Genomic DNA, 22,361 nt, shown 5'->3' with positions numbered 1-22,361 from the left:
TAATGCTGGTTTGGTGCTGATTAACTCCTTTCGCCTTTTCATGTCTGTGAAGCACTTTATCTTACCCTGAATTCTAAATGAGACCTTTTCTCAGTAGTTGTAATCTTGGTTGTAGGTTCTTGCTGTTCATTACTTTGAATATTTCTTTCCACTCCCTTATGGCCTGCAAAGTTTCTGTTGAGAAATCAGCTGAGAGTCGTATGGGCACTCCCTTGTAGGTAACTAACTGCTTTTCTCTTGCTGCTTTTAAGATACTCTTTTTGTCTTTACTCTTTGGCATTGTAATTATAATATGTCTTGGTGCAGACCTCTTCTGGTTCCTCCAGTTTGAGATTCTCTGCTTTCTGGACTTGCCTGTTTCTTTCACCAGATAGGGAAAGTTTTCTGTTATTATTATTATTATTATTATTATTATTATTATTACTACCAGAGGCCCAGTGCATGGATTCATGCACCGGTGGGGTCCCTTTGCCTGGCCTGCGGGAATTGGGCTGAACTGGCTCTCTGACATCACCTGAGGGGTCCCGGATTGTGAGAGGGCGGTTCTCGAGTGACGCACCCCAGAATTGAGCTCTCTCCTCTCTGGTTCTGGGTGCATCACCCAAGAACTGCAGCTGCCAAGTCACCGCAGCTTGGCAGCTGCTGTGTAGAGAGTCTGCCCCCTGGTGGTCAGTGTGCATCATAACTACCGTTCAGATAGTTGAAGGGTTGGACGTTCGCTTAGGCTTTTATACATATAGACTAGAGGCCCGGTGCACGAAATTCATGCACAGGGTGGGTCCCCTCAGCCCAGCCAGCACCCTCTCCAATCCAGGACCCCTTGGGGGATATCCAAATGCTGGTTTAGGCCCGGCATTTCGACATCCCTCTCACAATCTGGGACCGCTGGCTTCTAACTGCTCATCTGCCTGCCTGCCTGCCTGATTGCCCCTAACTGCCCCCCCTCCAGCCTGATCACCCCTAACCACCCCTGCCTGTTGGCTTGATTGCTCCTAACTGCCCCTCCCTGCTGGCCTGGTCGCCCCCAACTTCTTCCCACACCCTACCGGCCTGGTTGCCCACAACTGCCCCCCTCTGCCGGCCTGGTCGTCCCTAATGGACCTCCCCCCCCCACTGGCCTGGTTGCCCTTACTGTCCCCCTCTGCCAGCCTGGTTGCCTCTAACTGCGCCCCCCCTCACTGGCCTGGTCACCCCACAACTGCCCCCCTGCCAACCTGTTTGCCCACTAACTGCCCCCTGCTGGCCTGGTCACCCACCATTTGCCCCCCTGCCATCCTAGTCGCCTCACGCAGCCTGCTGTTCATTTGTTCGGTCGTCCCTCACTAACCCCCTGCCAACCTGGTCCCTCCATGTAGCCTGCTGTTCAGTCGTTTGGTTGTCTCTCACTAACCCCCCTGCCGGCCTGGTTGCCCCATGCAGCCTGCTGTTCTGTTTAGTCATTACTGTTATTGTGATGACGTCCTGGACAATTTGCATATTCCTCTATTATTAGTATATTATTTTTATAGGTTAATGCAGTGGTTCTCAACCTGTGGGTCGCGACCCCTTTGGGGGTCAAACGACCTTTTCACAGGGGTCGCCTAAATGCATCCTGCATATCAGATATTTACATTACGATTCCTAATAGTAGCAAAATTACAGTTATGAAGTAGCAACCAAAACAATTTTATGGTTGGGGGTCACCACAACATGAGGAACTGTATTAAAGGATCGCGGTATTAGGAAGGTTGAGAACCACTGCGTTAATGCAACATCTTGCAAATAGCATGGTATATTTTTTTTAATTAAATCTTTATTGTTCAGATTATTACATTTGTTCCTCTTTTTTCCCCCCATAACTCCCCTCCTCCCAGTTCCTGCCCCACCCTCCGCCCTCACTCCCCACCCACTGTCCTCATCCATAGGTGCACGATATTTGTCTAGTCTCTTCCCGCATCTCCCACTCCCCTTTCCCCCCCAAGAATAGTCAGTCCATTCCCTTTCTATGTCCCTGATTCTATTATGATCACCAGATTATTTATTCACTTGATTCTTAGATTCACTTGTTGATAGATGCATGTTTGTTGTTCATAATTTGTATCTTTACCTTTTTCTTCTTCTTCCTCTTCTTAAAGGATACCTTTCAGCATTTCATATAATTTTGGTTTTGTGGTGATGAACTCCTTTAGCTTTTCCTTATCTGTGAAGCTCTTTATCTGACCTTCAATTCTGAATGATAGCTTTGCTGGGTAAAGTAATCTTGGTTGTAGGTTCTTGGTATTCATCACTTTGAATATTTCTTGCCATTCCCTTCTGGTCTGCAAAGTTTCTGTTGAGAAATCAGCTGACAGTCGTATGGGTATTCCCTTGTAGGTAACTGAGTTTCTTTCTCTTGCTGCTTTTAAGATTCTCTCTTTGTCTTTTGCTCTTGGCATTTTAATTATGATGTGTCTTGGTGTGGTCCTCTTTGGATTCCTTTTGTTTGGGGTTCTCTGCGCTTCCTGGACCTGTAGGTCTATTTCTTTCACCAGGTGGGCGAAGTTTTCTGTCATTATTTCTTCAAATAGGTTTTCAATATCTTGCTCTCTCTCATCTTCTGGCACCCCTATAATTCTGATGTTGGTGCGCTTGAAGCTGTCCCAGAGGCTCCTTAACACTATCTTCGTATTTTCGGATTCTTTTTTCATTTTTCTTTTCCGGTTGGGTGTTTTTTGCTTCTTCGCATTTCAAATCTTTGCCTTGATTCTTGCGCTCCTCTGGTCTGCTGTTGGGAGTCTGTATAGTATTCATTATTTCAGTCCATGTATGCTTAATTTCTAGTTGGTTCTTTATCATAACATCGAGGGTCTCATTAGATTTCTTGAGGATCTCACTACATTTATCAGCGGCTTCTAGACAGTTCTTAAGAGACCTTAAAAGTGTGGTTCTGAACTCAATATCCTCCATTGACAGTTTTGTCCTGTTTCTTTGTCTCCGCATATTTTATGCTTTCTTGGTGCACCCCCTAGTGGTCTTTGTGCGCAGTCTTGTTGTAGTTAAGCCTTGATTGTTGTCGGCAATACCGGGGGTGATTTGACCTCCAGGCTAACTGGCTATGAGAGTCTGCTGTGTCTGCAGTGGGAGAGCTTCTGTGCTGGATCTCTAGGGCGGTGCTAATCTAGCGTTTGCCTGAGGCTATCCGGCAAATGGCTCTGTGCAGGGCTTGGGCGGGGCGGGTCTCCGGGGATCTACAGGGCGAGCAGGAGGGAGCAGTTATGGCTGCTCTCAGTTCCGTCCCTAGGGGCTCTGCCTCACAGAGTCCCAGCAACTGCTGCAAACCTCGGAGAGAAAGCTGCCTTCGAGTTCTTACCGAAGCCAGACAGTCCCGCTTCTCCCGTTTGAGTCTGGGTCCCTAGAGACTTCGCCGGATCTGGAACTCAGAGTCTGAAACTCCCTCCCGATTGAAAACAACAACCGCGCCCTCCGCCGCCAGCCTGCTGTGCGTGCACTCCGCACCTTAGTATTTCACTTCAGCACTGCGCCTCCTCTGAGTCTGGGTATGATATTCTCTTTCCTCCTAGTTGTAGAATTTCCACTCAGCCAGCCTTCCTGTGGTTCTGGATGATGTCCGTTCCGTCTTTTAGTTGTTTTTTGAAGTGGTTGTTTGAGGCAGCAATCTCCAGCGTTAACCTATGCCGCCACTTTGGTTTCTCTAGCATGGTATTTTTTTAAAAAAATATTTTTTATTGATTTCAGAGAGGAAGGGAGAGGGAGAGAGATAGAAATATCAGTGATGAGAGAGAATCATTGATTGGCTGCCTCCTGCATGCCCCCTACTAGATATTGAGCCTGCAACCCAGGCACGTGCCCTTGACTGGAATCTTACCTGGGACCCTTCATCCGGATGCTGATGTTCTAGCTACTAAGCCAAACTAGCTAGGGCTCTCATTATTTCTTCAAATAGGTTTTCAATATCTTCTGCTCTCGCTTATTCTGGCAGCCCCATAATGTGAATGTAGGTACGTTTAACGTTGTGTCAGTGGCTCCTTATACCTTACTAGAGGCCCGGTGCACAAAAATTTGTGCACTTGGGTGGGGAGGGGGGGGTCCCCTCAGCCTGGCCTGTGCCCTCTCCCAGTCTGGGACCCCTCAGGAGATAACGACCTGCTGGCTTAGGCCTGCTCCCGGGTGGCAGAGGGCAGTCCCAATCCCTAGGTGCAGCCCCTGGTCGGGCTTAGAGCAGGGCCGATTGGGGAGTTGTGGCAGCGCCCCCTGTCATGCACAGAGCAGGGCGGATTGGGAGGTTGCGATGCCACCCTCAGTCACGCTCAGGGCAGTGCCGATTGGGGGGGTGGGGCACCGCCCCCTGTCACATTCAAGGCAGGGTCGATGGGGAGGTTGCGGCACCATCCCCTGTCATGCACAGAGCAGGGCCAATCAGGGGGTTGGGTTGCTGCCCCCTGTCACAGAGCAGGGCCCATCAGGGGTTTGGGTCTCCGTACCCTGTCATGCACAGAGCAGGGTCGATCTGGGGGTTGGGGAGCTCCCCCCTCTCACGCACAGAGCAGGGCCGATTAGGGGGTTGCGGAGCTCCCCCCTGTCACTCACACAGTAGGGCCGATAGGGGAGTTGGGGCACCGCCCCCTGTCACACACAGAGCAGGGCGGATCGGGGTTGCGGCGCCACACCCTGTCAAACTCAGGGCAGGGCCGATGGGGAAGTTATGGCTCTACCCCGTCACACACAGAGCAGGGCCCGTGGGGGGCGGTTGGGGCGCCGCACTCTGTCACACACAGAGTCGCAGGGCGATCAGGGTTTTGGGGAGCTCCCCACATCAGGTACGGAGCAGGGCTGATCAGGGTTTTGGGGCGCCTTCCCCTGTCACGAACAGAGCAGGGAGGATAGGGAGGTTGTTGCCCTACCCCCTATCACACAGAGAGCCACACGGCGATCAGGGGGTTTGGACGCTGCCCCCTGTTACGCTGATCCCGGTGCCAGGAGGCCTCACGGCTCCGCTGATCCCGGTGCTGGGAGGCATATTACCCTTTTACTATATAGGATAGATAGATGCCCGGTGCATGGGTGGGGCCCAGCTGGTTTGCCGTGAAGGGTGCCCTGGATCAGGGTGGGGGTCCGCACTGGGGTGCCTAGACTGTCTGGGTGAGGGGCTGAGGGCTGTTTTCAGGCTGGCGGGTGACTGAAGCTCCCAACCGCTCCGTTTTTTCTTTTTTTTAAATTCTGTGCCAGGTTTAGCTCTGAGGCTTGGGTCCAGCTCCGAGGCCTTGGCTGCTGAAAGCAGGTATCTGGTTTGTTTGGGTTCTATAATCGAAACACTGTTTCAACTCCAGCTCTGAGATCCGGCTGACTGAAAGCAGGTTTCTGGGGTTTTGTTTTTAGCTTCTATATTTGTAACAATGTTTCAAACTGCAAGCTTAGAGTCCGGCAGCGGCAGGCGGGGAACGTTAGCTTCCTCCATCAGTGAAGCAAGCAGGCTTCCAGTTCGCTTAAAGCTGCCTGGCTGCCAGCCGCCATCTTGGCTGGCAGTTAATTTGCATATCACCCTGATTAGCCAATGGGAAGGGTAGCGGAGGTATGGCTAATTACCATGTTGTTTCACTTTTATTAGATAGGGTACTATCTTCATATTTTTGGATTCTTTTCTTCTTTTGGTCTTCTGATTGGGTGTTTCTTGCTTCTTTAATTCCAAATAATTGATTTGATTCTTGGAATCCTCTATTCTGTTGTTGAACTCATATAAATTATTCTTTATTTCAGTTATTGTGTGCTTAATTTCTGACTGGTCCTCTTTTATGTCTTTGACTTTCTCATTAAGATACTTGAAGGTCTCATTAAGATCTTCAGTTACCTTATAACCGTGGTTTTGAACTCTGTATCCAGTAGTTTGCTTGCTTTTATTTCTTTCATTTGTGACATGTTTCTTTGTCTCCGCATTTTGACTGCTTCCCTGTGCTTGTTTCTATGTATTGGGTAGAGCTGCTATGTGTCCTGGAAAATGCTGCAACAGCTTGTGTGGGGCTGCAGATTGGATGCGGCCAGGTCTCAGGGAATCCCCAGGCCGGAACAAACTGTGTGCTCCAGGTTGATGGAGACTCAGTTATTGCTGCCAGTCTTCTCTGCGATGTGGGAAGTACCAGCATAGGAACAATTATCTCTGCAAGCACCCTCATCTGGTAGAAAGCTACCCCCGAGTTCCTGTCTTGATGCCAGATAATCTAGTTCCTCCCTTTATGTGTCTGGGTCCCCTAATTCCGCCTGGTGCTGGATCTCAGTGAAATGGAGTCTGCGCTTGTGTGCTAGCCCTTTAAAAGGAACACCTGGGTCTCTAGTGGTCTCTGTTGTTCTCAGCAACAATCCCCGGGGGTTTTTTACAGCCCATAGTTATGGGGATTTCTCTTCCTATCTCTGGAATCCTTGGCAGGGCGTCTGGTGTGGGGCTGGGATCACTTGTTTCTCACGCGCATCTCTGCAAAGACGATGCCTCTTCCCATAAAAAAACCCAGCACACATGGGTGTCGGGCCAGCCGTTCGGCACCTCTGCCCGTACTACCAGTCTCAGGGTACTTTCTACTTTACTTCTCTAGTCGTAGGACTTCATTTCAGCTCGATTTCAGCTGTTCTGAATGATGATTGTTTTTTATTTTATTTATTTTTTTAAATCTTTATTGTTCAGATTATTACAGATGTTTCTCTATTTTCTCCCCATAGCTCCCCTCCACCCGGTTCCCAGCCCACTCCAGGCCTCCCCCCACTCCACTAACCTCGTCCATAGGTGTAAGCTCTTTGTCCAATCTTTTTATGCACGCCCACAACACCTTCCCCTGAGAATTGTCAGTCTGCTCCCTGTCCATGACCCTGATTCTATTACATTCACCAGTCTGTTCTGTTCATCAGGTATTTTATTCATTTCATATTTAGGTTCACTTATTGATAGATATGTATTTGTTGTCACTTCGTTGTTCATAATTTTTTCGTCTTCTTAGAGAATACCCTTCAGCATTTCATGTAATACTGGTTTGGTGGTGATGAACTCCTTTAGCCATTTTTTGTCTGTGAAGCTCTTTATCTGACCTTCAATTCTGAATGATAGCTTTCTTTGCTGGGCAGAGTAATCTTGGTTCTTGCTATTCATCACTTTGAATATTTTTTGCCACTCCCTTCTGGCCTGCATAGTTTCTGTTGAGAAATCTGATGACAGTCGTATGGGTATTCCCGTGTAGGTAACTTGCTGTTTTTCTCTTGCTGCTTTTAAGATTCTCTCTTTGTCTTTTGCCCTTGGCATTTTAATTATGATGTGTCTTGCATGGTCCTCTTTGTATTCCTCTCGTTTGGGGTTCTGTGCGCTTCCTGGACTTGTAAGTCTATTTCTTTCATTGGGTAGGGGAAGTTTTCTGTCATTATTTCTTCAAATAGGTTTTCAATATCTTGCTCTCTCTCTTCTTCTGGCAACCCTATAATTCGGTTGTTGGTACGCTTGAAGTTGTCCCAGAGGCTCCTTACACTATCTTCATATTTTTGGATTCTTTTTTCTTTTTGCTCTTCTGGTTGGGTGTTTTTTGCTTTTTCATATTTCAAATATTTCCCTTAATTTTTGGGATCCCCTAGTCTGCTGTTGGATCTCTGTATATTATTATTCATTTCAGTCAGTGTATGCTCATTTTCTGATTGGTCCTTTTTTTCATATCTTTGAGGGTCTCACTAAATTTCTTAGAGGTTTCTAGAAGATTCTTGAGTAACCTTATAACCGTGATTTTGAACTTTATATCTAGTATTTTGCTTTCATCCATTTCTTTCCTTTGTGACTTGTTTCTTTGTCTCCACATTTTGGCTGCTTCCCTGTGTTTGTTTCTATGTACTGGGTAGCTGCTAAGTCTCTTTCAGTTGATAGAGTGGCCTTGTCTGCTAGGTGTCCTATAGGGCCCAGTGGCTCAGCCTCCCCAGTCACTTGAGGTGGATGCTCTTGGTGCACCCCTTTGTGGGTTGTTTGCACAGCCTTGTTGTAGTTAACCCTTGATTGCTGTTGGTATCACTGCGAATTGACCTCTCGGCCAATTGGCTGTGATGACCAGCTTTCTCTACACTGTAAGATTTGTTGCACAGGAGACACCTTATGTGGCAGGACTTGTTTGAGTGGGGCTTTGGTGCTCACTGAGTCTGCCCCTTGAGTGTGTCTCTTATGGATGTGAAGAGTTGTAATCTGGTATGGTCTCACAGTGACCACTGGGTACACTGGTTCTTGGATCTCCAAGGAGGTGCAAGGTCAGCCACTGTCTGGGGCCGCCCAGCAGGAGCTACAGAGACATCTGCAGATTCCTCCTCTTTGTATGGGGTTTGGAAGTGCCCAGACGAGGACCAGTTGTGAAGTAACACAGGCTGCTGCTCCTGGCCTTGGCCTTCTTTTGGAAGCTCTGGGGCTCTCTGACCCAGCTGTAGTTCGACAGGTTTTAGCAGAGATAGGATAGGCCATTCATTTGGATGAATGTACTTTTATTTTTAAAAAGCCGACAAACACAGCTTGGGTGGGGTTGTAAATTTGGTGGGGCAGGGTTTCAGGGAATCACCAGGGTGGAGCAAACAGCAATGGCTGTCAGTCAGCCCTGCACTGGAGAGGTCCCTGGGTCTCCACGTCCTGCGCACCCGTGCAGGAGCAATGATCGCTGCAAGCACCTCTGAGAGAAAGCCACCCTCGCATTCCTGTCCCGATCGATGTCAGACAGTCCAGTTTCTCCGAGTGTGTGTCTGGGTACCCAGAGTCTCACCCGGAACTGGAGTACAGAGCATGAGGGAGCTTGGATCTCCCTCCCGATTAAAAGAGCATCCAGGTGCCAGCACTTTCTGCACCTTCGTACCTCCTACCAGTCTCAATGCGCTTTCTTCTTTACCTCTAGTTGTAGAACTTCCACTCAGCCAGCTTTACTACTGTTCTATTTGGTAGTTCTTCTGCCTTTTAGTTGTTATTTTGATGTGTTTTTGAGAGGCAGCAAGTATTAGTGTTTACCTATGCCTCCATCTTGGTTCTTTGCTGATTGTTCTGTATTTTAGTTGCAGTTTTTATATGGTCATGGGAGGCAGCTAGTACAGGCATTTAACTTTGCCACTATCTTAGTTCTAGCCAGTCAGTTTGGATTTGACATTTCTTTCGTTTAAAAATGTGTTTTTTGAATATTGATTTGTGTTACTGCTTTATTGAATGGCTATAGTCTTTTTTCAATTAATAAAAGCTTTGCTATATACTTTTTTTTTAAAAATATATTTTATTGATTTTTTACAGAGAGGAAGGAAGAGAGATAGTTAGAAACATCGATGAGAGAGAAACATCGATCAGCCGCCTCCTGCACATCTCCCACTGGGGATGTGCCCGCAACCCAGGTACATTCCTGTGTTCGGAATCGAACCTGGGACCTTTCAGTCCACAGGCTGACGCTCTATCCACTGAGCCAAACCGGTTTCGGCTGCTATATACTTTTGTGTTTAATACCTAATTACATATTACATTGTAATTATCAATATTCAAATTATGACTTACCACTTCATTTGTTATAAATCACTTGGCTCATTTGAAATATAGTTTTGGAGGAAAGCTTGTGGATACCCTGGACTGTCAGAGAGTCGAATCAGTGGGTTCTAAAGCAAATTATGCTTGAAATGTTGGTGGAGGCAAAAGTGACAAAACTGATGCTCTCCTACTTTGGGCACAAAATGTGAAGGCCAGTTTCTTTGAAGAAGACAGTAGTTCTGGGGAAAATAGAAGGCAGAAGGAAAAGAGGAACACCAAATATGAGATGGGTTAACTTCATGAATAAAGCCATAGACGTGAGTCCACACGAGCTGAGAAAGGGCTATTTATGAAATGACATTGTGGACATCACTCATTCATGTGGTTTCCAAGAGTTTCAGCTGCCTCAATACCTTGTAACACATACCACTTCCTGGCTGTGGTCTTGGGCACCTTGATTTTGAGGATAGGTTTTTAAAAAATTTTACTTCCATTTGTGATTTTACTTCCATTTGTGATTTTACTTCCATTTGTAGTTTTAATGTTTTACTGATATGGCTATTTGGTCATAATATTTAAATTAATGTTAGTTACTTTTGGATGAATGTACTTTTATTTTAAATAATTTAAGTTATGAACATTTTGAAGCAGATGTTTTTCAGCATATTTATACTTTCATAACTTTCTGCAATGGTAATGTTAAAAAGTTTTTTATGGCCCTGACTGCTTTAGCTCAGTGGATAGAGCGTCGGCCTGCAGACTGAAGGGTCCCAGGTTTGATTCCAGTCAAGGGCATGTACCTTGGTTGCGGGCACATCCCCAGTAGGGGGTGTGCAGGAGGCAGCTGATTGATGTTTTTCTCTCATTGATGTTTCTAACTATCTATCTCTCTACCTTCCTCTCTGTAAAAAGTCAATAAAACATATTAAAAAAATTGTTATGTTTGCTTAATATTAACCCTTGAGTGCCAACCAATATCCTTTAGGAACTATGCTAAAATTGCCAAGGCATTTTTGCTGACTTTACAGCAGTTTAGGAAAAAAATTATGAATCACAAGTAAATGAAGTTACATATTCAAAAACTTAAGGAAACCTTTACTACATTGACATATTTAGCAATATCATCATCACTAATAAAAGCAGCCTTAGAACTGGATGCCATTTTGAAGCTTTATTAGTGCTCCCGGCACTTTTGGCGAAAGACAGGAGGAGCACGATTGCGTTCCCTGGCACTCTAGGGGTTAAGTGAGGATCTTATGAAGGTTTCTCTTAGCATTGTTTTACCTTAAAGTAGCCTTATTAAGGAGCTATTTTATACAACAAAGAGGGAATATGGAAATTGACCATCACTCTGCCACAGAGTAGGGGGTTTCCGGTACACAAGATGGCTGCACTCACAGTGGAGGCCGAGTTCCGGTAACGAGCCTTAACGAGCAATCAGCAGAGACCTGAGGCTCTGCCCCTCCTACCCCGCCCCATGGGGCTTGACGGGATCTCAGGCCGTGTCCCCCACCCGGTGGGGCTTGACAAGAGTGTGACCAGCTGGTCTTGATCTAGCCCAATGTGGGGGGTTGGCCAGGTCTGGGTCTTGTGTGATTTTGAGGTGCATGTGGATGGGCGGGGACTTGACTCTGGGTCCCGTGGTGCGCCCCAGACTCTGACAGGAGGAAGATTTTCATATACATTTTACTGATTTTCTTTCATCTCTGACACTTCTATTATAGAGAAAGGGCAAATAGCAATATTAAAATATTTCCTCTAATCCCTTTTAATGTGCATGAATTTCGTGCACTGGGCCACTAGTTTTAGAATAATGTGTATATAATATATTGTTTGAAAATATACTTAAAATGCCTTAATATTTGGAATGGAAATTTGTAGATCTTTGGATAAAGCACAGGTTTTTGAATAGAATTATCTATTTTAAGTAGATATAAGTGTATGTTTTGCCATTTTCTGTGATTAGTATGTCTTCCATCCTGACACAGACACAACACTTTGCTTGGTCTAAGTGGAACGAAGACTGATTTAAAAATATATATATATTGATTTCAGAGAGGAGGGGAAAGGAAGAGAGATAGAAACATCAATGACGAGAAAGAATCATTGATTAGCTGCCTCTTGCATGCTCCCTACTGGGGATTGAGCCTGCAACCCAGGCATATGTCCTTGATGGGAATTGAACCTAGGATCCTTCAGTCCGCAGGCCAGTCCACTGAGTCAGACCAGCTAGGGCATGAATACGGATTTTGGAATCAAGCTTTGTACATTGTATTTGAGTTCTGAGGTTGTTTTAGAAGTTTGGATAGTTTCAACTAATGTGCCTGACATATTGTTTTGTTATAGAGAAACTTTTATATCTATTTTATTTAACTCAACAGGGTTATTGTCACTGTTAAGTGAAAATAAAATAAAACCTTTTCTATTAAATACTGAAATGAATTGGTTATGGTGCTCTCTAGATACTAAAACCTGATTTAACCAGGATGATTAATGGTGAGAGAGTAACACGGTATATATAAAATAAAGGGACTAAGATTGTATATCTTGAGAATTAAATAATGATGTTACTTAAAAATGACTGCTCATTAAAGTAAACATTGATTTTTTGGCTTATAGCCTTTCCATAAATACCTGGGACAAATGATACAGTCTATACATAGTATTTGATAAAAATAGTTGGCATACCCTTATTTAATGTCTGAAAAGTAGTTATTCTGTGTCACTCTTGTATCAGGAGAATGGTGATTACTTAATTTCAATGCTTGATCAGCTTTTTCTGATCTTCTCTTTTTCCCATTATTCATTCAGGTGCTTAAGCTACCTGAAATTCTTTGTTGATTAGTGCGGAACCTAAAATACAACTTGTTGAAACTTTCCTGACTCTTCCAGCAAACTACTCTGTTAATACAATGTGATCCTTCTAGGGTTTTTTTTTTCCCCTATGAATTCACATAAATATATATGTTTTAGGAAAAACATACTGTGTAAGTATATTTGGATTTTGGGGAATACATAATGTTGTAGTAATACTTTTGTGTTCTGTGACTATTTTTCAGTCTATAGTATGTTTGCAGGTCTTTTCATGTCAGGAAGATCTGCTTTTCAAAAAACCCTAACCCTAATATTTTCTTTCATTTTCCATCACCACTCTTATTTTAGCTGTCATCATCTCTCACCTGGACCAGTGGCCCTCAGAGTGATCTATTAAAAACATGTGTGAGATTATGTTAGCCTTTTGGTATAAATGCTGCAGTGCTTCCTGTTACGGCAAACTCCAGACTGTTACCTTTAGAGAAGTCATGATTTCTGATGGCAGGCATGCTTACCTGTTTGGTTTATTGATTTTCCCAAGTGCCTAAGACAGTATCTTGCACATACTAGGTGTTTGGTAAATCTTTGTTGAATGCAATTAAATAATGAACTTGTTTTCCTTGGTGAGTTGTTGCTCTGTGTTTCTATGTTTCATGTCATATTATTCTTTCTTTGCTGCCTTGTTCCAGCCACGCTGGCCTTTATTCTGTTGCTTGATTTTTGATTTTTTAAAAATATATGTTTATTGATTTCAGAGATGAAGGGAGAGAGAGAGAGTAAAACATCAATGATGTGAGAGAAGCATTGATCGGCTGCCTCCTGTACGTGCCACACTGGGAGTCAAGCCCACAACCCGGGTATGTGTCCTGACCGGGAATCTTACTGTCATCTGATTCACAGGTTGACACTCAACCAGTGAGCCACACTGGCTGGGCTCTGTTGCTTGAATTTACCAACCTCATTCCCTTTAGGCTTTTTTTGGCAGGAGCTGGAATGCTCTTCCTCCAATTTTCCCATAGTTGGATCTTTCTTGTCATTTCAGATTTCAGTGTAAATGTCACCTGCTCTCATAGAGATATTCTCTGATCACCAAAGAAAAGTAGTTATTTCTTTATCACTGTGTTGTCACTCCGTTTTTTTTTTTAAAATGCTCTCCTGAGGATATGTTTATTGATTTTAGAGATGGGGGAGGGGGTTGGAAAGAGAGAGACAGAGAGCGAGAGAGATGGGAAGATAGACATCAATGTGAGAAACATTGATTGGTTGCCTCCTATACTCCTGACCAGGGATTGAACCTGCAACTTGTTTTGGTGTAGGGGACAACACTTCTCCCAACTGAGACACCCGTCCAGGGCTCACTCTGTTTTTAAAATAATTAAATTTATCTTTAAAAAATAAGTGTTCAAAAATTGAGAAAATGCAACAAATTAGACTGTGTGGAATTTCTCCATCCCTATGTCCCATCAGTCAAAGTGATATTGTTGTCTTCATCCTTCCAGAGGCTCTTCATAGCAACATAAGCAAATGACCATATATATATATATATATATATATATATATATATATATATATATATGGTAAGTGTTCTTAACCCAATCTTTTATATTTTATTTTTTTTATATATTTTATTGATTTTTTTTACAGAGAGGAAGGGAGAAGGATAGAGAGTTAGAAACATTGATGAGAGAGAAACATTGATCAGCCGCCTCCTGCACACCCCCTACTGGGGATCTGCCCGCTACCAAGGTACATGCCCTTGACTGGAATCAAACCTGGGACCCTTCAGTCTGCAGGCCGACACTCTATCACTGAGCCAAGCCGGTTAGGGCCCCAGTCTTTTTTTTTTTAAAGTGGTCTATGGCCCTGGCCGGTTTGGCTCATTGGGTAGAGCGTCGGCCTGCGGCCTGCGGATTGAAGGGTCCCAAGTTTGGTTCCGGTCAGGGGCATGTACCTTGGTTGCGGGCATATCCCCAGTAGGGGGTGTGCAGGAGGCGGCTGATCGATGTTTCTCTCTCATTGATGTTTCTACCTCTCTATCCCTCTCCCTTCCTCTCTGTAGAAAATCAATAAAATATATTTAAAAATAAAAATAAAAAGTGGTCTATGTTGCTTTATTCGAGAAAAAATTACAAAGGGTTCAAGAATTGGCATTGGGGCTCTTAGACCAGGCTTTAAGACTTCTGCAACCAGTTTCCTCTCATCAGATAACCTACTCTATGAAAATGAGGCTGCATTTATAAACCGCTTCAAATTCCTATCCATCATATCTGAAAATTATATACAATCTATATTCTCCTGTCATTATTTCCCCCTTGTTTTTTCTTGCTGTTTTGTCTCTGAGATTAAGGTAATTCATGTTCAAGATTAGTTCTGCTATCATCTGTGCCTATGACCTTATCCTCTCCATTTATTTGCTCAAGAACTTATTTTCTTTCTTTCTTGGTTCTTTACTGTTAACTGTGTGCTGTCTCTTTGGCTTCAGTACAGCCCTGTATATATAGTAGGTATTCAGAAAGTATTAGTTGAATATAGCAGAGTGGTGAAGAGTTTGAACTATTGAGTTATAAATGCCTGGGTGTGCATTCTACGTGTGTGGCTTGGGCATGTTTGTTAGCATCTTGAAGCCACTTTAAAATGGGACAAATTTTATAGCTATATCAAGGGTTGTTTTGAGGATATACCTAAAAAGTGGATTGTGTTTATTTCCTATAGTTGTAGCAAATTACAGCAAACTTAAGGGTAAACAAGTTTACTCAAAACAAAACAAATTTTTTCTCTCACAGTCTGGAAGTCAGATGTCAGAAATCAGTGATCCTGGGCTCATTAAGATGTTAGCAAGACCATATTTCTTCTGGAGGCTTTGGGGGGAGAATGAGTTCCTTGCCTCTTCTACATTCTAGTGACTGCTAGCATTCCTTGGCTGCATCACCCAGTCTCCTCTAATCTACCTCTATGGTCACACTGTATTCTCTTGTACCTATTCCAGTGATGGCAAACCTACCTATGACACGCGTGTCAGAGGTGATACGCGAACTCATTTTTTTGGTTGATTTTTCTTTGTTAAATGGCATTTAAATATATAAAATTAATATCAAAAATATAAGTCTTTGTTTTACTATGGTTGCAAATATCAAAAAATTTCTATATGTGACACGGCACCAGAGTTAAGTTAGGGTTTTTCAAAATGCTGACACGCCAAGCTCAAAAGGTTCGCCATCACTGATCCTATACTGTATTCTCCATCCAACTTTCTTTGATAAAGGCACCTATAGTTGCATTTAGGGCCCACCCAGGTAATCTTAGTTTTAAATCCTTAATCATATTTTCAAAGAACCCCCTTTTTTTCATATAAGGTAACATTTATAGGCTCTAGGGATTAGAGCTGTCAGAAAAAGGTGTGTATACTTTTTTGGGGGACAAAAAAAAAAGTAAGTGCCTGGCAAATAAAGATTTAAGCTTTCAGGATAGGGTGAAGATAGATTTCAGATTTTTTTTAAAAACATGTTTTTATTGATTTCAGAGAGGAAGGGAGAGATAGAAACATCACTGATGAGGGAGAATCATTGATTGCACGGTCCCCACTGGCCATCAAGCCTGACACCTGCGCATATGCCCTTGACCAGAATCGAACCCAGGACCCTTCAGTCCACAGGTGGATGCTCAAACTGGCTAGGGCAAGATGTCAGATTCTTACAAGGGTTTAATCATACAGCTACATGGGAGTCTGGGAGGATAAAAATCAGGGGTTATAAAAAAAAAAAAAGATGAGGTAAGGGAAATTAGGAACTAAACCATACTATTTTATTGAATACAGAGGGATAAATGTATAGCGCAGAGATTTTTATTATCATATTTTGGTTATTTTCCTGCTCCAGTGTAAGAGGGTTTATATCTTTTCAGTTTTAGTTTATAGAGAAAATAGTGTGAAGGAGAGGAGGTGGTGGAGCTGAAAATTGGATAATTACCTTTTTATATTGCTAGAGTTTCACATGTAAACTATATGAAATGATTAGTGAATAAGAGAAGATCATAATGGATATCAAAATTTTCTGGGGTATTATATAAGAATCATTCTCATTTAGAAGAGAAAAGAAAGGGAACTTAAAAAAAAAATTCCTTCAATTAGAGCAACATAAAATGTTATGTCCTGACCACTTATATACTTTTTCTTTTTTCTATCTCCTTAACAGGTTCCTTGGCATGGACACAGGTTCAGTGGGAGGATTAGAACTGACTGATCAGACTCCTGTTTTATTAGGGAGTACGGCCATGGCAACTAGTCTCACGAATGTTGGAAATTCATTTAGTGGTGCACCTAATCCTTTAGTTTGTAGATCTAATAAATTTCAAAACGCATCAGTGGAAGATGATGATGATGTTGTTTTTATTGAACCTGTACAACCTCCCCCATCTTCTGCATCAGTGGTTTCTGATCAAAGAACCATAACATTTACATCATCCAAAAATGAAGAACTACAAGGAAATGATTCCAAAATTCTTCCTTCCTCAAAAGACTTGGCTTCTCAGAAGGGAAATGTAAGTGAAACAATTGTCATTGATGATGAAGAGGACATGGAAACAAATCAAGGGCAAGAGAAAAATTCCTCCAATTTTATTGAACCTCGGAGACCTCCTGAGACTAAAAACAGAACCAATGATGTGGATTTCTCTACTTCCAGTTTTTCAAGAAGTAAGGTAAATGCAGGAATGGGTAATAGTGGTATCACCACAGAACCAGACTCTGAAATTCAGATTGCTAATGTTACCACCTTAGAAACAGGTGTAAGCTCTGTGAATGATGGCCAATTAGAAAATACTGACGGGCGAGATATGAACTTAATGATTACACATGTAACATCACTGCAGAATACCAACTTGGGAGATGTCTCTAACGGACTGCAGTCAAGTAATTTTGGTGTTAATATGCAAACATACACCCCATCTTTAACTTCACAGACCAAGACTGGAGTAGGACCTTTTAATCCTGGTAGAATGAATGTGGCAGGAGATGTTTTTCAGAATGGAGAATCTGCAAGTCATCATAGTCCTGGTAAGCCATGAGTGATATTCTACCCCATGTAAATGAATTTGAACTTTGGCTGTTGCTTTTTCTATTGTAGTAATTGCTGCCACCTTGGTTAGTTTATTCATGTAAGGTATATTAGTTCTATTGACTTCTAAGTTTGAAGTCTTAACTAATCAGAGAGTAAAAACACTTATAGTATTTCTCCATAATTATTAGAATATCAATCACAAACTTATATGTCTAATGGATTAAAAAAAATACTCCTTATATTCCACCACGAAATTGTAACAATTTGGCATTTTATTTGTCATGTACTCATTTTTTTGCTTATATATTTTTAGTTTTAGTTGTGTTGTTTTAATGTGTAGAGAACAAAAAGATAAATAGCACACTTAAGGAACAATATAATATGATGTAATTGCATTTAGATTTGTATTACTTTCTCTGTTAATTTTGACTACCTATCTGATTTTAATTTTTACTTAGCTTCTTATTATATTTTTTATATTTGAAAGTTGAAATTTTATTCTGTGGGTAGCTTTGCTCTGTGAAAACGTTGTAAGAATTCTGGCTTTCTCATGACCATGTTTGTGGGTGTCACTTTCTCTTTCACCTGTCCCTAAGCCTGTGTGTGTCTGTCTCATTCTTTCATCATTTTAGGCTCATTAGCAACTTTGTCAGCCTAGGAATTGTGTACAATAACAAGAAATGATTAAACTTAGGCTGTGTAGAATCCTATATAATAAAAGCCTAATATGCTAAGTGTCCAGTCATCCGGTCAGCCGTTCAACCAATCAAAGCATAATATGCTAATGAATGCTAAGGCTGCTCAACTGCTCGCTATGATGTGCACTGACCACCAGGGGGCAGACGCTCTGACCAATAGGTTAGCTTGCTGCTGAGGTCCGGCCAATTGGGACTGAGCGAGATGGGCCAGACACGCCCTGGAATCCTCCTGTGGTTCCTTCCTGGCTGGCCAACCTCCCGCATCCCTACCCGGCACCCATTGTGCACCGGTGGGGTCCCTAGGCCTGGCCTGCACTCTCTCACAATCCGGGACCCCTTGGGGAATGTCAGAGAGCTGGTTTAGGCTCGATCCTGCAGGCCAGCCTAAGGGACCCCACTGGTGCATGAATTTGTGCACTGGGCCTCTAGTACTCTATGAAATGCTAGTCATATTTCTTTTTTTTTTTTTTAAATTAAATCTTTATTGTTCAGATTATTACAGTTGTTCCTTGTTTGCCCCCCATAGCTCCCCTCCACCCGGTTCCCCTCCCATCCTCCGCCCTCACCCCCCAACCACTGTCCTTAATACATAGGGGCACAATTTTTCTCCAGTATCTTCCCGCATCCCCCACACCCCTTTCCCCCCCAAGAATAGTCAGTCCACTCCCTTTCTATGCCCCTGATTCTATTATAATCACCAGTTTATTCTGATCATCAGATTATTTATTCACTTGATTTTTAGATTCACTTGTTGATGGATGTGTATTTGTTGTTTATAATTTGTATCTTTACCTTTTTCTTCCTCTTCTTAAAAGATACCTTTCAGCATTTCATATAATACTGGTTTAGTGGTGATGAACCCCTTTAGCTTTTGCTTATCTGTGAAGCTCTTTATCTGACCTTCAATTTTGAATGATAGCATTGCTGGATAAAGTAATCTTGGTTGTAGGTTCTTGGTATTCATCACTTTGAATATTTTTGCCACTCCCTTCTGGCCTGCATAGTTTCTGTTGAGAAATCAGCTGACAATCTTATGGGTACTCCCTTGTAGGTAACTGACTGTTTTGTTTTTCTCTTGCTGCTTTTAAGATTCTCTCTTTGTCTTTTGCTTTTGGCATTTTAATTATGATGTGTCTTGTTGTGGTCCTCTTTGGATTCCTTTTGTGTGGGGTTCTCTGCGCTTCCAGGACTTGTAAGTCTATTTCTTTCACCAGGTAGGGGAAGTTTTCTGTCATTATTTCTTCAAATAGGTTTTCAATATCTTGCTCTCTGTCATCTTCTGGCACCCCTGTAATTCGGATGTTGGTACGTTTGAAGTTGTCCCAGAGGCTCCTTACACTATCTTCGTATTTTTGGATTCTTTTTTAATTTTGCTTTTCCGGTTGGGTGTGTTTTGCTTCTTCGTATTTTAAATCTTTGACTTGATTCTTGTGATCCTCTGGTCTGCTGTTGGGAGTCTGTATAATATTCTTTATTTCAGTCAGTGTATGCTTAATTTCTAGTTGTTCCTTTATCACAACATCGAGGGTCTCATTAAGTTTATCGGCGGTTTCTAGAAAATTCTTGAACAACCTTAAAAGTGTGGTTTTGAACTCTATATCCAGTAGTTTGCTTTCCTCCGTTTCTGTCATTTGTGTCCTGTTTCTTTGTCTCAGCATTTTTTTATGCTTCGCTGTGTCGATAGAGTGGCTTTCTGTGCTAGGTGTCCTATAGGGCCCAGTGTCTCAGCCTCCCCTATTACCTGAGGTAGACACTCTTGGTGCACCCCCTTGTGGGCTTTGTGGACAGTCTTGTTGTAGTTAAATCTTGATTGTCGTAGGTATCACTGGGAGGAATTGACCTCCAGGCCAATTGGCTGTGAGAATCAGCAGTGTCTATGGTGGGAGAACTTCTGTGCTGAAGACACCCTTATGGGGCAAGACTTGCTTCAGTGCGGCTTTGGTGCTCACTGAGTCTGTCCCCTGAGTGTGTCCCTTGTGGATCTGAGGAGTTGTAATTGGATGGTCCCACTCTGACCACTGGGTACACTGGCTTTTGGATCTAAGGAGGTGCTAATCTAGCCTCTGCCTGAGATTATCCAAGAGAAGCCAGCTGTAAAGCAATGCAAGTTGCCCTGGGGCCTTATGCCAGCTGCAGTTTGTTAAGTAATTTTCAGATTACAAAGGGCCGGGCCTTTCATATGCAAAAGCTGAGAGCATGACCCGTTAGTTAATAAGACTACAGGGGACTTTTTCCCTCATTTTTCAATTACAGATTTTTCAAACACTCTCTAATAATTAGACATTACTATTGTAACCAAAAAAAAAAAAAGAATATTAAAGAAATATGACGAGAGAAACCAAGATGGCGGCATAGGTAAACACCGGAGATTGCTGCCTCGCACAACCACTTCAAAAATACAACTAAAAGATGGAACGGACATCATCCAGAACAGGGTCCCAGGAGGTCAACAGGACTGGCGGAGCGAGCAGTATGGCTGCTCTCAGTCCTGCCCTCAGAGGTCCCGGCAATCTCTGCGAGCGCCTCCGAGAGAAAGCTGCCCTCGAGTTCCGACGGATGCCAGACAGTCCAGTTTCTCCCGTATGAGTCTGGGTCCCCAGAGAATCGCCCGTAACTGGAGCTCAGAGCTTGAGACTCCCTCCAGATTGAAAAAGACAATCGTGTCCTCAGCCTCCAGCCCTCTCCGCATGCACCTCCGCATCTTTGTATTTTACTTCTGTACCGCACATCCTCTGAGTCTCGGTATGCTTTTCTCTTTCCTTCTATTTGTAGAATTTCCACTCAGCCAGCCTTCCTGTGGTTCTGGATGATGTCTGTTCCGTCTTTTAGTTGTATTTTTGAAGTGGTTGTGCGAGGCAGCAATCTCTGGTGTTTACCTATGCCGCCATCTTGGTTTCTCTCGTCGTATTTCTTTTATATTCTTTTTTTTGGGGTTACAATAGTAATGTCTAATTATTAGAGAGTGTCTGAAAAATCTGTAATTAAAAAATGAGGGAAAAAGTCCCCTGTAGTCTTATTAACTAAAGGGTCATGCTCTCAGTGGATGTCTTTCAGTCTTTTTCCTTTGTGTTTTTTAATCTGGTTGAAATGCAACTCTGCATAATTTTGATTCCAGTTTTCCTCCCATTTGTTATTACATTGTATTTTCTCAAACTATTAAAATATAAAAACAGTTTTAATGTCTGCATAATGATTGGGTATGAATATATCATTCCCATACTTGACTTTTCCCATATTTGCTATTATAGGTATATCATTAACATCTCTGTTCAAATTTCTGATTATTTCTTTGGAGTATATTGTCCTGTCTCCCTAAAGATTGATGGTCTAAAATAGTGTCTGGTTTATAGAGATTTTGAAAGAAATGTATTTCTTATTATTCAGTTTTGAAACATTTTCATGCTTTCGAAGACCCTTGACACTGTTTGTGTATGTGTGCTGTGCGCTTATATTTGTAGGGCATTTTTAAGTTGCAGAAATATATTGTCATATTGCCTTCTGGAAAGTTCTTGCCAATTTATACTACTACCAGTTGTATGTTAGAGCGTCTTTTATTGTAACCTTCCACCTCACATAAAAGTTTAAGAAATGATGATGTTCAATTAGTTTTAAATTGGCTATTTTGTCTCGTAATTATAAATGTATAAAAATATGAGTATGAGAAAGAAAAAACATTCTCACCATTGAGAATGGTATATTTAAATCTAATCTGAGATCATAGTATAGGTATAGTTTTGCAAACTCTCCCCTCCTATACTACTCCTTTGAATACCTAGTAACAAATCTTGAACTTTTGACTATGTCAAATATGTTTGATTTTGTTAATTCTCTATTTAGCTTGGTTCCAAGTTTTACTATGTAAATAGCTCTTTAGAATATTCTTATTAATGTATCTGTGATACGTATTGCTTTAGGAATATTGCTGGTTAAAGGGACAGATTGTAAGAGTTGTGTTCCTCTTTACTCAAACTCTTACACAAGGCAATGTAAAGTACTCATGAGAAAAACGAAACATATACCTGCTCTTGAATTTATGAATCAGCTCTTATATTTATTTGCTGTTTTCATTCGTGATAGAGAGTTGTAAAATTTTGGCTATATGTGATAGAGAGTTTTAAAATTTTGGCTCTCAGACTGATTAAACTGCTATCCCATGATGTGAAATGATTAGGTACCTTCTAGTCCTAAAAGTTTTTTTGGTGTTGGAGGAGGTGAAATTTGAAAATAGGGGAAATGTAAGAGCTGAAATATAGTTAAAGGGAGCCATTACATTATTTATGTAGGGCCTAAAACTAAATTGAAAATAAAAGCACCAGGTTTTTA

The 22,361-nt window shown here is 42.4% G+C and overlaps 1 protein-coding gene across 17 annotated transcripts in view; it reads left to right on the top strand.

Moving 5' to 3' along the window:
• Positions 1-22,361, top strand: part of ZMYM2 (zinc finger MYM-type containing 2) — a 169,763-nt gene that overhangs the window by 34,754 nt on the left and 112,648 nt on the right. For 11 of the 17 annotated variants that reach the window (XR_009451299.1, XM_059684125.1, XM_059684118.1 and 8 more), the window contains 2 exons: positions 15,807-15,938; positions 16,477-17,336. Coding sequence is in view for 16 of the 17 variants with exons in the window: in XM_059684118.1 (XP_059540101.1) it covers positions 15,807-15,938; positions 16,477-17,336 (992 nt within the window). In the remaining variant the exon portion in view is untranslated. The remainder of the gene's footprint in view (positions 1-15,806; positions 15,939-16,476; positions 17,337-22,361) is intronic. The other 6 variants (XM_059684123.1, XM_059684121.1, XM_059684120.1 and 3 more) reach the window with 2 other exon arrangements.

Source organism: Myotis daubentonii, chromosome 2 (genome assembly GCF_963259705.1).
Source record: "Myotis daubentonii chromosome 2, mMyoDau2.1, whole genome shotgun sequence".
NCBI lineage: Eukaryota > Metazoa > Chordata > Mammalia > Chiroptera > Vespertilionidae > Myotis > Myotis daubentonii.
Note: the sequence above shows the minus strand (reverse complement) of the source record. Positions and strands in the feature narration are given on the sequence as shown.